Source organism: Nestor notabilis, unplaced genomic scaffold (genome assembly GCF_000696875.1).
Source record: "Nestor notabilis isolate BGI_N333 unplaced genomic scaffold, ASM69687v1 scaffold30183, whole genome shotgun sequence".
Classification (NCBI taxonomy): Eukaryota; Metazoa; Chordata; class Aves; order Psittaciformes; family Psittacidae; genus Nestor; species Nestor notabilis.
In genome coordinates, this window is record NW_009923867.1 from 27,214 (window position 1) to 44,772 (window position 17,559).

Here is a 17,559-nt window from a genome sequence, read left to right on the forward strand (position 1 = left end):
CGACACCAAGGGGAACTTGGTTGGGGACGGTGCAGTCCTGCTCTCCTGGGGCTGCACGCAGGGCAGGGTGGATGAAGGTCCCAGTGACGGCGTGTCAGGGGGCTCAGAGGCACCAGACTTCACTAAGCACCCCTAATGCCAACGCATCACTGACTGAGTATGACTGCAGGTGTAGAAAGGAAATGCATTCTTGTTCCCATCACTGTGACCAGTCTGCTTACACCCAGGGCTAGGAGAATGTGCATAAAGTGGAGCCCAGTTACGAGATAGGGCCAGGGGCCCATCTCCTGGTGACACCAGGTTATTTTGAGAAAAATCAATGAATGCGAAAACATTGCTTGGCAATTTGCAGCTTTCTTTATTTTACACATTTCCCTGATGCAGTAAAAGTAACTGCTTGGGAAGGATGTGCAATGCCCCAGAAATGGGAGGACTTGAATGGAGTGATTTAGTTTGTCCAAAGTACCAAATAACTTCCATGCACACACACAGTGCCTCCTTCCGACCCCACACCACTGTTGAGCACTGCAAATGGGCCAGTCCCAGCATATCTCACAATGAAAAGATGTTTGCACAAGCCAAATGTACTTAGCCCCTACCCCCCTCCTCAATTGCCAAGCACAGCTGCTTCACAAGAACATTAAACCAAACAGTTTCACCAGTGGATTTCTAAACTGGAGATGCCATTTGGCAAGGAAAACACAATTTACTTTAGTGTTTCACCTGCAAACCTCCCGAGTTATAAGCACCAGCCTGTGCAAGGATGGTCGCCATCAGCTTGCTTTGCCATTTCCATTGTGTCTGCTGCTCGCAGGCTCCCTGGAAATATGGGTGCAGGCAGAATTGCCACCAAATTACATCAGAATTCAATTTCATGCAGTAACCCAGGCATTCAAAATTAAACACCATTAAAACAAAATGAAACCCGTGATTAATGACAAGTGCTTTTTAGTAGGAAGACAAATGAGACAACAGAAAATTAGTCAGGCTAATTACAGCTCTGGCTAGTGGCTGCAGGTAATGCAGGAGGAGGAAGAGAATCACCTCCGCTTTGCCCGGCAGTGACACCTTACAGGAGCAGCAATTTCCCCAAGCGTTGCTATACCGACAGGCGATTACGATGGCTTTCATTAGCCAGCTTCATTTTCTTTAATGACAAACCTCCATTTGAAAAATAGCTTGAGAGTCACAACGGTTAGAGAGTTTCATCCCATTACCATGCAGCTTTTTCCAGGCTGGATGGCAATGAACAATTGGCAACTTTTACAGGAAAAATTGAAAACCAAAATCTGGGGGATTATTTTAGCCATCGCTGGTCGGCATCAATAGACAACATTTCAGCTTAACCACTGCACAAAACCTGGTTGCCAGCAACTCGCCACACAGCCATTCGCGGGAAAAGAGGCATTATATTAGAAGGTGCAATTTTTCTTTCTTTCTCTCTTTTTTTTTTAATTCTCCCCAGCAGCAGTCCCAGCGGAAAGAGCGACTTTTGTTCCCAGCACAGTAGCGAAAGGCTGATAATGGCCTCTAATCTATCCGGCTTCAAACACATGTTCAGCCCTGCTGTGCTGCCTTTGATGTCATTTTAACTAGATTCCCCAATGCCACCTCTGAACTTGGAACATTCCTTCGTTCAATGTACTGTGCCAACTCAACCAGAGGAAGCAAATTCAAAGATAAGCACTTTAATTTTATCCCAACAAAACCTTACTCAATAGATGGGGGGAAAGCAAGGAAAACCAATACCATACTTTTGTTTTCCTTTTGTCAGGTAGCTTGCTTTGAGATATTTTCAATAGATAGAGAAATATTATATATATAAAAATCAAAACTTTTTTAGAGCACATCTACTTTTAAAATAAAACTTTCCCAAACTGTTTTTCCTTGTTTCATCATGTGATTTTCTTTAGCATCAGAAAGCTCTGTGCTGAAGTGCAACAGGGGGAGCAAGTATTTCTATCATTCATTTAATGATAACACAATTGGTTTGCTATTGGGGAACCTGGAAGCTTCCTCTCTTCTGCTAACTGACCTGCAAGAGCCTCTAGCGAGCAGGGAGGGTTTGCTCTGCAGTTGGACTCTTCTAACAAGGGCTGTCTTTGCTCCTCCATAGACGGGCTCCAAACCCAACCATCAAGCCTAACAAGTTGGAAATCACCATCTGGGATCTTTTAAATTAAAAAGCTGTTAAACTCGTTTAAATACAGCAGAACTCAAAGTCATTCTGGATCACTGGCCATAGGAAAGACAGGAAACAAATCTACTGGTATTTTCTACCAATTATTCTTACCAAAGCACCACTATCACTGAGAGACCCTTCTCACATAATGGGAAAATCACCAGGCATTTTGGCCAAAGGCCAGTCATCTGAGGAATAATATTTAATCCACAAGATTTTCTGAAGGAGTTACCGCTATCCTAAACCCCGTTGCTCCAGCAAATGGCCACCCTTACTCTCAGGCAGGTTTGACTGGAATTGAGGAAGAGTAAGCACCCCTCTAGCCAAGCCCACCAGCAAGGAGAGCCCTTCCCAAGCGCCTGGGGGAAGGCAAAGCTGTCTCCCAACCAAGATAAGCCAGGACATATGGTAAGAGCCAGAGGAAGGCGTATTGTTCTCAGTTGGACCACAACACTGGGCTAAAGAGGACACATTACCTCTTGTTTACCCATGTAAGCTCTTGCAGAAACAATGAAACATATGGAACTAAGGCATTTCTGCATCTGAACTGGCACATCACACGGCAATTTAATGCATTTCATCTTCTGCCTGTAGCCTTCCTAACTAGAGCTGCCTTCATTTCCCTTGAGCATCTCTGTTGTGACAACCCCTCCTACCCAGAGGCTGTTTCCTTCACTTGGGAAAGATGCTATCCTTATGTGGGGGTTATCAGAGACAGCAAGAGTAAACAGTGCTCCAAGCATGGGGCAGGCTCCGAGCAGCCTGGGGTGGAGACAGAGCCCCAACCCACCACCGACCCACCACCAAGCATCAGTGGTGAGCAACTCAGACCCACGTGTGGCCACGGCACGCTTGCCAGGCCAGTGCTCGCAGGAGCCTTTCACCGTGTCCTCTCCAGACCTTGCCTCCACACAAACCCGCTAAAACAACACAGCTGCTGTGCCGATTATAAAAACAGGCTTCAGCAGAGAGGACTGGAGCTGTTTTGCCTACAAGGGTAGAGGAATTCGTATGACACAGGAAGACTGAAAAATAATCAGCAGAGCGCAGGCATTTAAAAGCAGTGTTTTTTAAGCCACTCAAAAAGCAAACTCCTCGAACAACAGGGACTGATAACATATTTGTTATATAAATACAACCCATTACAATAATATTTACCAGTGCTTGGAAAGACATCCTGTTGAAAGTTTGTCTTTTAGACAAGCATGTTTGTAGGTGGTACCACAGAAATGATTTTTAAAAACACTTTGGTGAGTTGGATGCTCCTGAAAAGCCTGTGCCTGCCTTCCTTCACTGCAACTCAGAAGGCCAGACAGCCAAAGCATTGCTTGGGTCTTTGCTAGCGGCTTTGCATTGCTGGGCTGTGCCTGCAGCCACATCCAAACCCCGCGCTCCCATCATCCATACAATATGAAGGCTTGGAAGGGAGCTGGTGACACCAGAGAACAAGCAACTGCTCGGTGTGTCTGCCTTCTCCACTGACTTGAGTTGGCCAACACTGAAGAGCATGCCTTGCATCTAGCCATGATCTCCTTTCACCTGCCTGCTTCCCTGGTTTATCAGTGCTCCCCAATTAACTGATGTTTGCATCCTCATTGTCCAGACACATTCTCCTCTGACGGAGGGTCACAGAGGTTTCTGCCTTGGGATCACACACATTCATGTGCTGCCTTGGAGCAGAAGCCAGATTTATTCATTATTGAGCTTGACTGCTGTATGTAAACAGCACACACAGGGAAGAACCTCGCTCATCAGCAAACGAGGCTTTTATTGCCATTTTCCTCAGAGGAGGCCTAAATTCAAAGCACCAAGACATGTAAGTCTTGTCAAGCAGCAGGAGTCCCTTCTTTAACTTGCGTCTGGTTGTTCTTCATTTTTGCTGCCTTGAGCAATTCTGCAAAAATTCCTTTGAAACTCAGAAGGCAGATAGGTTCAGCAATGCCATGTAAAATCTGAACAAAACCTGGTACTGGAGTTTTAAAGCAGGTAATGAAGAGCAAGTGCTGAAAACAGACAGAGTTTTTGTAAGCCAAAGGTCAAGTCTGTACATCCAGAATCCCAATGTGGGAATCAATCTCCATGCACCCAGTTTAAGATGCACAGAAAGAACGATCACAGGTTTACCCTTATGATTTTTGAGACTTACTTAAAACGAACCACTGAGATTGGGTTAATTATTAGCAGAAGGCAGCCCATATATCAGAGGTAATTAAAGTCCTAGAAGCATAGGAGGGATGGTGGGCATAGGGGGGATAAAATGTCTAAGGGAAAAAGGAGCAAATTAAAAAGAATGCATAGGATAGTCCAACAGAAATTATTCCCCTTGTGAAAGAAATAAATTATGGCTACTGAAATAAAAATTAGGAGGGTGAAGAACTCTGGCATAAATGATCACAACTTATTGCAGGTATAACCATCAGTGCAACCCCATGAGCCTACTGGACCAGTGGAAAAGGAAGTGCTAAAAGCTAATTAATTTTGAAGAGTTCTTACATCTGTCTCTCCTGATAACAGGAAGTTATATGACCCCTGCTAGCTTCAGAGTACTCCTCCATACAAATTGATGAATATGAAGAATTGCAGAAGGATGTGGCAAAGCAGCTGGATTTGTATCAAACAGAGCCTTCAATTAGCAGTCCTCTACAGCTTTTTGTTCTATGGGTATCCTCCCATGCCCCTTTGGCCAAGGACTGCCTCCTCCATTTTGTAACATGGTGTAAAGGTGTAAAGAGCTGGTGCCAGGGAGCAGTGGACTCAATAGCTACTCCTAAAAGGCGCCAAGCCTCCAGGGAGCCAGAGACAAGCACACTACTGGCTTGTACAGAGCCACCACAGCAGACACAGAATCCTCCTTACCATGCTGCACATTCACTGTACTCACTGAGGGCAGATGGGGATCTGCTGTGGCACCCCTTAACAACATCTGTGACAAAGGCTGGAAAGTTGCTTCAACAAGGTCTGACAGCTCCTGATATTCACAGTGACACTAAACGAGCCTCTTGGAGGACTTTGTGTTTACAGCACTGATGTTAATAAAACCCTCTCCTAATTCTGTAAACCTGTCATCTTTCGCTTGAAGAATCAAAGGGTTTCTGCTCTACAGAAGAAACTTTGCATTTGCACTACTAAAAAACCAGACAAAACATTGAATATTTTCCCCCAAATCCTTTTTTTCATCACAGAGATGTAGTCACAAGAAGAATCCCTTTTTTCTCCCTTTGCAGACCATCTTTAAGGAAGGTATCTCATGGGTAAGATACAGGGTGCTGTCATGAGGATCAGAACTAGATAAAGCAGAAAAGATTTTGGGGGGGGCTTTATCAGTACAAGTTGCGTTAAAATGCAGTGATCCCACACATAAACTAGAACTGGTCAGTCACCAATCCTACTGAAGAGCAATCGCAGACTGAGCACAATCTGGCAGCAAAAAAACCCAAGAGAAGTACCCAGTTAAGTACCACTGCTCAAGAAACAAGCATGCTATCGTTCCACTTATTGTCCCACCAGATTGGAGTTACTTACACACTGCTGTCTGTCAGCGACATCGTATCGGCATCACTGGACATGCTCTGCTGCTCACTGTCATTGGCACTGGTTGCTGGTGCCAAAGCATAGCCCGTGTTGACATAGTAAGGGTTAACAGGCTCTCTCCACGACCCATGCCTGCAAGAAAAATAAGAGTCAGATTAGAAGGACACGACCTTGACCATACTCTGCATCACTAGGCAGAAGGACAGGCTACAGAGTAACATGAGTTCATCCTAAGTTGCACTGATGGAACCATGAACAATTTGACTGGTAACTGGAAGCAAAAGGGAATTCATGGAGTAACAAAGATGATACTGTTAAGAGACGCAGAAGGGAGGGAACCAGACTATATGGAAGAAGTCCAGTTCCCATCAGGATTTATCATCTCCATGAGCTAACTGCTTAGCACTGTCATCCTATGAGCAAGGCAGGACGTTTAAAAGCAATCCTAGATAACAAGACAACACTCTTCTTAGTCAAAACAGGCTTCTACTCTTCCAACAGCAAAGGATGCATAGCACAGCTCACCCAATCTATGCTTGCTTTTACATCCCTCTTTTCACCAACATGTTTGCCGAGAGATGGAAGTAAAACAAGAAATGGCTGTTACTTACAATGCAGTACCTAAAGCTGACCTCAAATGTCACATTTGGGCACATTAAACACTTGCAAATTCCACCAGGAAGGACCATCTAATTACACTGGCTTTTCCAATGGACGATCTGTTCATGGATCTCTGGAGGCTAGTTCATACACAACCTTGTCCTGCAGACAAGTTATTCAAGTATATGTGCAAGCAGGCCAACCACCTCTTCAACAAAATGACAGGAAGAGATAATGCCTGCATGAGTTAACCTGGGAAGTGAGTTACTTGCTCAGGAGACCTGCATTAACAGTAAAGCAGCCTGTGAACCAAGCAGGCAAGAGCTCCTTCTTGCTGACTGCCACCGGCATAGAAAAGCTGCTGCTACGAATGTGCCTGCAGCTCTGCTACACCACAGGACAGTCAGGCCACACAGGCACCTTGTTGTCACTGCAAGTCATTTTGCAATTTGCTAGGGGGAAGAACAAGCTGAAACATTCACACCAACACAGTGCCACAGCATAATTTAATCCCTCACTCTCCCTTCTTACTCCTCTGCGTGAAGAGCAGCGCTTGTAAGAGATCTCGAAGTTGATGAATTCCTGGGTTTTCCAAGCTCTGTTACCAGCTCTGAAAATCAGAGTCCTGTTTTAATTCGGATCACGAAGCTCATTGGCATGATCTTTCATTTCGTAACTCAGTAACCGGCACCTAGTTGATGTGGTTTGTAATGGACCTTGAGCAAACACCTCCAAGGAGGATATATCACACAATTTGTGCTTCCTTGTTCTGCCATGAAAAGCTTTTCTGACTGTTCAGTGGCGGTCAAAGTCCTACAGACGACAGAAAATAGTCACTGCCCTGATGAGTTTACATTTAGATAAGACAAGGAAACCTGTGAGAAACGCACAGATGGAAGGACCAGCAGCAAGACACCAGCAAAGGGAAAGCTGGCAGTTTCTGCATATTTGTACAGAGTATAAAGGGAGGACAGACACTATGAACTGCGACAGGCAGGCAACCCATTTAAGGTGGAGGTTTTCAGAATGATTTATGTATAATATGGTACTCAGTATACCAGGTTGGAAGCATTACCAAAGCATTTTAAAACCTAAATTTGAAAGGGCTGTAAGTCTTCAGTTAACACACTGCTCATACAGCTCCTATTCACCCTGCCCTTCTGCTCCTAGTCACAGAACCATCCATCAAGGAGTCATGGATGTTCACTGATCACTAAGAAAAATCATACTGGTTTAGGTCCATCATGGGGTCAGTTAGAAACAAACTACCCTTCCAACCTCACAAAAAGAAAACTAATACTTTGCTTGCCACAAACCAACAGAAACTCCAAGCTATTTCTTCTCAGATGATGAAGCTCAGTACAGCTGCTGAACGGTGCAAAGAACATTCAAAACTGAATCAGCTGAGGTTTTCCATGATTGTTTGAGGAAAAGGGAGCCTTGTGAAGTTTCTCCACACTCGCGTGCAATACAGAGTCAGTCGGGTGTGAACACTTCCAGGCACCTTGGGATGGCGAGTCACCACAGACATCTTCCAGCATATTAGTTTTCTGTCTGTCACTATAAATGTGCAGTGGAGCAACCTCATTTCTATATTCCATCAGATTTCAGAACAGCTTTCTAGGGCAAATAGTTAAGGCTGGAAATAATTTGAACAAGTTCACCCTAAAAAGCAAGGCGTAATAAGTGAAAACCTTACCACCCCCCTTCACCAGTTCTCCCCTTGCATAATGGTCATTCTGAACATTAAAGGAGTGCTGGGCAGTGCAACCCTCCTGTCAAATCTTATATGACAGTTGCGTGATGGAGGCTGATACAACCTCTTAAATTGCGGCAGGAATGATGGATAGCTCAGGCCTTCCCTGCAGGCAAAGAGAAGGAGGCTTTTTGGATAACCCAATTAAAATATAGCACCAACTTCTACTGGACCTTCTCCCAGGACTCTCTGGAAGAAACATGGATTATTCTAGCAGTATATTAAGAAAGCACTACGATATATAGAATAAAATGCACAGATCAATCAATTTCTCCTTTGTATCTGCTGATGCAAAGACAGAGCAACAGAGAGCATCTGAAGAGTTTGTCGGGTATGGGTCTGAGATGGCTGAAGGAACCAAGAAGGAGCATAAGGGTGCCGGGTAGAGAAGTCAGGATGGACAGGCTCTCCTGCAGCACTTCATGAGTGTAGGCTTCCCACTGAGGATGCAGGCAAGAGCTTGGTCACAACTGTTTTATTTAGCTAAAATTACACACTTAAGCATGTATACAGCAGGGATTACTTCCATTTTAGCTCTGCCTCTAATACATCAATGCAAATGTAAACTTTTGGTAAGCGTAAGTAGAGGGAAAGGGTATAGGATTTCAAAGCAATCATAACAGGTTACATTACTTTTGAGGAATCCATCTGTATTCAATCCTTCTCCTAATGTTCCCTCTCCCTGACAAGTCTCTTCAGCTGGCTCGTATCACTATTTGAATGTTTTGTGCCGTGCCTCTGAAGAACGCTTTCAACATCTATTAGGAGGAAAACATTAAAGGAACATGGAGTCTAACAAAAAAACCTGGTCACTTCTGATCTGGGAGGGGAGGCTGCTTTAAAAGGGATACAGGCACACTCAGAGCGATTTGAAATGTCAGCTAAAAACCTCACATACTGAGCTCTGTGTGCTGATAAGGGCGATAAAAGGAAAGGTGAGCATTTAAAGTTAGACTTCACAAAAATTCCTGTAGACTTCCTGAATTTAATTTTATTTTTTCAGACAGACAGAGTGATGAACGTTTTTGAAATGAACACAGAACATTTCACACATCGCAGAAATAAAGCTGCACGTCTCTTCTGCAGCTCTCAGTTGCTCAACCCTCAAAATAATCACATAGGGAACAATTATAATAGAGATCACAGTGACCCAAGTAAGTCACCCTGACCAGCTGCCTTTTCTTTGCATAAAGTCCTCCACTGATCACTGTAAATTCTGGTAATGCTGACAAGGGCTAAAACAGTTGTAAAAAACCAGCAAGCATCTCCTTAGGGCTTCCTTCTACCTGTTCAGAGTTTATTTTGCAGGATGTCTTGGCTGCATCCCATCACCAAAATTTTCATCCCTCCAACCAAGAGCAGCACACAGCACTTCGAACATTACCACCATCAGATCTTGGAGCTTCAGTGTAAGTTAGAAGAGAAGTAAGGTCTTTTTGGTCCTCCTGCACTATCTGGAATTCCCACTGCACCGTGAGTCCATTAAGGGCATCCTTTTCCTTCCAGCCTGGGATCCCCAGTCTCTTTCACACAACTTCACCTGACAGCTATTTCAATTTTAAATTAAAGATGCAAAGTCCCTAACTTTCACCAAACATCTACTCCCTGCTCTATGCAAAAAACGTAGGGCTGGCAAGCTCTGGGGAAGAATTGCACCACCTTTACCATCCACAGTGGGAAGAAGATCTCACAGATCCTGCCCACAAAGCCATATCCACGCAGCACACTCCCTTTGGTTCTCAACAGTTACACACCTCCTTCATTGATGTTCTTCATCAAGCATGGGGAAAAAAAATCAACTAAGGCAAGAAGGAAACTGCCTGAGAGATGAAAGGCCTCTAGGCAACTAATTTCTGTAGAATTTAAATTTTCACTGGAGGGAATAAGTTGCACAATGCTTTATTGGCAGGTCTGAGAAACATGGGCCTCCCAAGTCTGCTAGCAGTTCCAGTGTGGCTGGAACAGCTCCCAGTCTAACAGGGAAGCTAATCAGATCTATCAGTTTTCATTGCTACCATCTTCTCCAGCTCCATTGCTGAATTTTTATGACACTGACATTTTCTGGAAAAAATGTTTTACTCAAAAGAACTGAAGTTGTGATAGAATCCAAGCAGGCTGGCAGTCCTCCTCTTGCAAGGGTCCCTCACCTGCCTGACCCTGAGATAAATACATCTCCAAACTCACTGGTGGCATGGTGAGGCACTTCCAAACCCTTGTGCTGTCAAGAAAGCAGCTGTTTGGGACACTACATCAGTAAGTCCAAGAGATAAAGACTCGAAGCTGACAATCACAATGCATTCTGCTTATGTTCCCTCCAACCAGTACTTCCAGAAGATTTCCTCCCATGACACACTCAGAACCTACAATCACCATGGTTTGGGTGAGCAGCTAATTTTTAACATGGGAGAAAGCCCATTTTCTAGAAAGCTTGAGCAGTGAAGCAGCTGATAATCACACAAACTTCATGGAAAGCTCCGAGCTGCCAGAGACATGGGGATATTGGCAAGTGCCAGAGACAGATACCCCAAAATGAGTCCTTCAGAAACTGAAGATCTTTCCCCACTGCTGATGGCAGGTGGAACAGCTCCTGCATAGTAGCGAGGAACCTCTCAGCAGGACACGGTTCCTCCTTTCCTGCTCTGGTGGGCAGTGTTTGAGCTGAGGGATGGTGCCCAGAGACCACGGACCAGGGCTGCAATTCAACGAGACCCAGTTTCTAAGCCTCTGTGCTGCCACCCTGCATTTTCACACCAACTTCTGACAACTTAATTCAAACTTACAGAGTCCTGTGCTTCTGAGGATGACTGTTTCCAGAGCTACATTTGCAGGAGCAAACCAGCAGTAAGCACTGCTCTCATCTGGCATCTCTGGTCATTTTGCCTTCATGATTGGAAGGACTCAGTCTAACGCTGAGACATCCTTCCAGCTCATTATTTTGACATCTCCCATTTACCGAGTGTGAAAAAGATCAGGACTCTCTTATGTCCCATATTTACATCTACCGACAAGTGGGTGACTGTCACATCCTTCAAGCAATACCACATTTCATTATCACAACCAGTCAATCAAATTAAAAGCTGCGCATGTTGGTTTATGATGTACCAGCTGAAGCAAATCCCTTCAGCGTATTTAAATAGCACGTGCTGACAAGAGTGTCCAAGTGGCAGGGTCACCTTTGAACAAGGGATTAGAACAGCACCCGCCAAGAAGTCTGGTTTACAAGATTACATTAATCTACCATCTGAACAGAAAAGTCTCCGTTTCCAGGCCCTGGTACCAACAACCATCATAGAAGTTGCATCATACTGGGTATAAAACTATTAGAAATGTCCCAAAGCATTCTCAGAGTTCTCCAGTACATCATCATGTATGGTTTGGAGATAAGAACAAAATGTCTACAAAGATGCAAAGCTGAAAACCTTTACTCCTGACTGGATTTAACCTGCACAAAAGACGCAAAGTCTGCTCAAAAGCTTAAAATTGGGGATTTAGCTGATAATTTGATTGCAGATCCTTGGGGCTGCTCCACTTAAACCCCTTCCCAATTACTCTGGGTACTCAGACACTGCTGTGCATCTCAACTTTATCACTGCCAATGTCAAGCTAATCACATGTGTTCTAGGCAAGGGCAGCTTCTTCAAAGATCACATCAATTCTGGACAAGTTAATCTGTTCTTTGAGGTCTCCAGATGGCTCTTGCCAAGAAAGTTCACTTCCAGCCCTGCAGCCGGCAAGCGCAGCGGCCCCGGCGCTCTGCAGAGCATTACAAAGGAACCAGATCAAAGTTGTGTCTTACAAAAAAATGAAATCTGAAGTTTGAAAAGCAACAGCAGCCTGTCACTTGTAGGCTTAAAGACGACTTCTGCATGCTCCAGCTATCAGGGAATTTATGATTACAGTCTGGCTTTTAAGAGCTGATAAAAAAAACTACGCTCTTTAGCACTTCTTGCCTTTGCAAATCTGTATCTTCTTCTGTGCTTATTCATCCTCCCACGCTGGAGGAAGAAGGGAAATAAATAAAAACCAAACTAAAAGTACAGATAAGGGTTGCTCTTCTCTTTTATTCTAAAGCATTCAATTCCATTTTAGGACTACGCAGAGATTATTTTATAGGGAGCTTCAGTAATTACTGTGAAGTATTAAAGGACAGTTACAAAAGCTAAATCCAAGATCTACCAGTCCGAGTTTCCAAATTTTCAGTGCTTTGCGTTTAACAAGGACATACTGCTTCTCAAGGAGGGCTAAAGTACAGAAGATGCATGAATTGAAACCAGGAATTTAGATCACAGGATACAGCAAAGTGGGTGAAGAAGGTGGTTTAGAATTTGTCAGAATCTCGGAAGCTGAAATCAGGAAACAAACTGTTTGCCTTAGGAGGCAAATAAAGACGAGACAGGCTAAATGTTGTGGCTGTATTGCTCTATCGCCACACTAACCTTCTTAGGAAAGGCTTTCAGACAACAGGGTGCAACCACTGTGTCCCAAGGAATTGCAGAACAAGTCCCTCAAGATTTCATCTGACCATGCATTTGCAAATCAGCCCTCCCAGCTCCTCCTTCCCAACAGAGGCAAGGCTGTGCTCATTCACCACCCCAGTGTAATACTATATTTTGTCCACTAGTTATAGATTTAAAATCAAAACTGTAAAAATCCAGTTTTAACAAACAATGAAGTCGAGTCCTTCCTAAAACAATGCACATCTTCCCTAGGATAAAACCAAACCCCTCATTTGCTTAATAGCTCAATGCACAAGAAATGAATTACAATAAAAAGAGAAAATATGGGCAACACAATGTCTGCACATCAATTAACAGGACGCTTGGATCACCTTCCTGAAATAAAGGTAATGTTGCAGAACATTTTGTTCCCTATCTAACAATAACAGGTATCTGCTTAGATTCATTTCAATATATTAGTCTGAATTTATACCATAACATAGTTTGTTTATTTCATGGGTTTTTTTGTTATTAACTATGACATGATTAATATGAATCCTTATCCATTATGAAAGGCTGGCATTAAACAGGGACATTTTCACTAAATACAGAGGATATTTGGCTGCATTAGCTGTGACTGAACAAGAGCCTTACTGCTTCGGAGCAGCCTGGCTCCACCAGTCATTCAAAAGCCTCTGTAGTGATTTAAGAGGCTACAAGACCAGGGAAAACCCAGCATCTCCCGTGTGCATTCTGGATACTCAGGATACACTGCTCCCTCCACAAGCCACACTCACCTCCATGTCATGGTCCCTGTCAAACAATATGCCACAGGAAGAATTATTTTTAATATTCTATTGGGAGGGACAGACTCAAGCCTGCAAAGGGATGTGCTGAACATCCACACTCTTTATCAGAAAACACTGCCTTAACAACTGACATCAAAACGCACCCTGAACACAGTGAGAGGGCCTTGACCCTGAGGACCAAATCCTCCTGACACCTCCAGAACAGGGAGGTCCTGCCCAGGATCACATGCATTAGGAGGAATGTCAGAATAGAAGCTCTAATGTGCTTTAAGGTCATGTTGTGCATTAAAATTAATACAAATCTTTTCAAATCACAGGGCCTGTCTACACAACCCCTTGCAGCATGCCCAGGAGCTCAGGTTCCCATCCCTGGGCAGGGGATGCCAGGTTCCCAGCATGCTCCCAACATGCTCCAGCTGCCTGAGGGTTTGGGTGAGAACAGGCCACAGCAAACCCCTCTGAAAGGAGTGGAACCTCAGTCATCATTCCCCAGTCTTTGCCCCTCCAAACACGCTCCTCCCAAGTCACCGGACTTGCTAGTGCAAAGACAGGCACAGGAGGCTGATAACGCACTGTTCTTCCCCCTGCTTAAACTGAGAGCTGGGGAAAATTCAGCAACAGGCTGATAGGTGAGACTTTTCTGCTCTGCTAATTGGCTTCTCAGACTGAAATGAGATCTATGTTTAATACAGCAGGTGATTTTTTAAATATATATATATATGTATGTGCTTAAGTGGGGGAACACACAGGAGCCATTTCAGACAGCATGCAGCAGTACCAGCTCCCAGCTCTCTGCTTTCCCGAAGTACATGGGAGCTGGTGGACAAAGAAAACACTCTGCGAAGTGCTACAGGGGACTCTGCACAGGCTCCTCTGTCTTTGCCCCCCAGTCTCCTTTCCCTGGGAAAGCCAGCAGGGCAGCTGAGAGATGTGAAGTTATCACAGAGCAAACAGTTCCTCCCAGAAGGGGCAATACAACTATCACATCACTGGTGATGTGACGGTATCACTGGTGGTTTTACACCAGTGAACCCACCCAAGCCGTTCCGAGCTTCCCACATCACACTACGCGGGTGACCACCCATCCCTTGCTCCTGCCCCGCCTGCAGCCCAGGGTGCTGCTCCCTCCAAAAATGGACTAAGCAGCTGTAAGCATCTTTCAGGTTCCCAGCCATGCAGACACCCTCACAACACGGCTCCCAGCCCAGAGCAACCCCCTTGCCTGCACAGCCAGGGCCTTCGTGAAACAAATTACTTCCAAATGCCTGCCTCTGAGGCGTGGGGAGAAAGGGAAGCCCAGGTTTATACCTGGGTCTGCTCATAACCTAACGAAGGCAGCAGCTCCACTTAAAAACACCGCTGCCTGCAAACTATCAAATTAATCCCAGGATTTCAACAGCTTTTCTTCATTATTTTTCGTCTCAACCAAACCACAAATTTACTTAATGACTAAACCAGGCGAGCGAGTACTTTGTTTTCCAGACAGCGGGAACCTTTCTAACGGGATCCAGGTTTTCAGAAAACACGTTTACCTAATGTCAGGCAAGGGAGAGGGTCCATGTCCGAGATGCATTTGATGCTTTTTTTAACATCCCCAATCCCGCCAGCATCGTGGTTGGGGTATCTCCGAGTGCTGTGCCCGAGGAGAGGTGCTGAGCGGGGTGAGGAATACAATAAGAACACTGTGTTCCAGGAATGACTGAATAAAGGCAAGAGCATGCTTTTGGCTAGCAGGATTCAGTGCTGTAACTCCGTCTGCCACTTTTCTTCTCCGTCTGAAGCAACATTGTTTGTCCACGCTTCTCTGAAATGGAAAGTATTTCCTCTTGCCTGCTTGTTCCAAAGAAAGATCTGAGGAGGCCTGGTATAACCAGGCAGAACTGGGGATTCTCCAGTGCCTCGACAACTCTGCCAAAAATTCTGCTCAACAAGAAAGGGCTTACAAGAAAGAAATTACAAGCAGATTTCTCTGTTAAGCTCAGTAACTTAAGATCAAGGCCCATAGGATGAGTAAGTTTTTGGATGGGAACAAAACATCCAACTTTAGCCAATGATTCCAAACCATTCCTCTCCTTCCTACATACCTACAGAGCCTCTGGAGTGTCCAAGAACATGGGACATCTACAGGTACATGAACCATGTTGAGGAATGGGAGTCATTGGTATCAAAGGGCAAATAAGACTGCCTGGGCTCATCCTTCCTCAGATCACTGAAGCTTTTCAGAAGAGCATAAACCCCAGCATTGCAATCAACTGCCTGTATTGCTTTCAGGGGTAAATTTCCTGATACTTAAATCACAACAGTGGTGTTGCTGATTGAGGGGGAAGATATGCAATTCGAGGGGGCTCCATTTAACAAAGACTAGTTGCAGCTTTGACATTAAAATTCTTGCTTGTATCACTGGGCTACACAATGTAAGCTGAGCTGCACAACCACAGACTTGCTAGCCTCACTTAAATCCTCACCGAAACAATGGCATGAAACTCAATACTTATTACCAATTTATTGCCAACAAAGTTGGTATTTTAATGAAATTGCCAATTTGGCTGACAGAAGAAACCAGTTCATGTAATATTTTGAACATCGATGATTGACTTAGCGCCCCAAAACCACCCAGGTTTGTTTCCAAAGACCTACTAATGATGAGGTGGGTTGGATTAGCAATAATCCTGCACAAAAAAATACCCCACAAAAAGATTATTTCACTGAATAAAGTCTGGCTCACCAACACACATGAAACGAAGAGCTCTGCCTCCAAGCAGAGTTGCTCACTGGTGTCTTAACTCCTACAGAAAGGATCTAAGAAATCCCCCCAATTGAACAAGAGCCTTTGAGGTGACCGAACTCTGACCTCAGCTAGTAACAAAACCAAAAACATGGATGGCTCGCAAGACCTGGCAGAGATAAAGCTGAGAGTCAGGATTTAATAGTGCTCCCAGAGGGGAGATTCAACTGATTAGAAACATCCTAATCTTCTTTCTCAGCGTATATTAAAGGTCAAGAAGTGGGATCAGATATTGGCAGCACATGAAAAAACAACTCAGTTGAGCAAAAGACCTTCACAAAGATGTTTCATACCTTCACATTAAAAATTCCTGCAAAGCCTTATTTAACTTTACTTCTATCTAGGGAATACATCCAAGTTCAAAGTCAAGAGACCATTAGATCAGGACAGAAAAGAAGATAACCCCCCCCGAAACTTCTGCCTCCAATCAGTACTTTATAATGAGCAGGAATTCTTAAGCATAGTTGACTGCAGATAAGTAGGTCTCATGAAATAGAGCTTCTCTAGCAGCCTCTGGAGTCTCATAAGCTCCCCAAACAGGGTCATTAAAGGATATTTGTTCGATCATGCTAACAAACAGCAGGTTACATCAACAACAAAATACTGGCAAGCTGCAAAAAAGCTTTTAAACCTGCTCTATCATTTATTGCTCAAATCTGAAGAAATGTCAGCATCACAACAAATGTATAAATCCTAAATTGGTCTCCTGGTCTCTTTTGGGAGCTCACAATCTGATGTTGCCTTCTCAGTTCAAATTGACGTGGCCAATACAACGCAGTCACTGGGGCAAGATGAGGATGGACAGAGTCATGCTGTCCTTCTGACAAGGCCCAATAGTAATGGCTACACTTTTAGAAATGGATCTAAATTCAGTGGCTGACTGGCAAACCAAGAATGGAGAATTCAGCAGCAAGATAGATGGAGATTAGCATCTGGAGCCAGACAGTGGAGGTGGGGAAGCAATCTACTACTGTGTATACCTTTATTGTAACTAAGAAGGACCCCGCTGGGCACACTCCTGAAGGAGACATCTCCAGAAGTTCAAGGTGCAAAAACCAGTTCACCTCATTCAAACAGATATTAAAATGTAATTAAAAACACCTAAAGCAGGCGGGGAAGCAAAAAAATAATATTTTTTTTTTTTTTTAAAGAGTTGTTCATAAACAAATTGCACAGGAGGCCACAAGGTAGCTCCCAGGCCACTGCAATACCAGAAGGTCCAGCTAAACTCCAGACCAGGACAGAGATGAAATACCCTTAAATGTAGTGTGAGAACGTTAGAACAGCTGTTAGGAAGCTTATATGTGCAGTCCATCTCATCACCATGTTTGGCCACTGCCCAGGGAAGTCCTGTGCCATTTTTTTCTTAGTGCACTTTATAGCAAGTGAAACTTGACTTCAAGAACTGTGCTGGGGTTTGTTGTCAGTTTTGCCTTATAGAATTTTTCTGGTTTGGTTCT

At 44.2% G+C, this 17,559-nt stretch overlaps 1 protein-coding gene across 1 annotated transcript in view; it reads right to left on the reverse strand.

The window, feature by feature from the left end:
- The window catches only part of AXIN1 (axin 1), a 69,614-nt gene that overhangs the window by 24,825 nt on the left and 27,230 nt on the right, over positions 1-17,559 (reverse strand). The window contains exon 2 of the mRNA XM_010012366.1: positions 5,705-5,845. Within this exon, the coding sequence (XP_010010668.1) occupies positions 5,705-5,845 (141 nt within the window). The remainder of the gene's footprint in view (positions 1-5,704; positions 5,846-17,559) is intronic.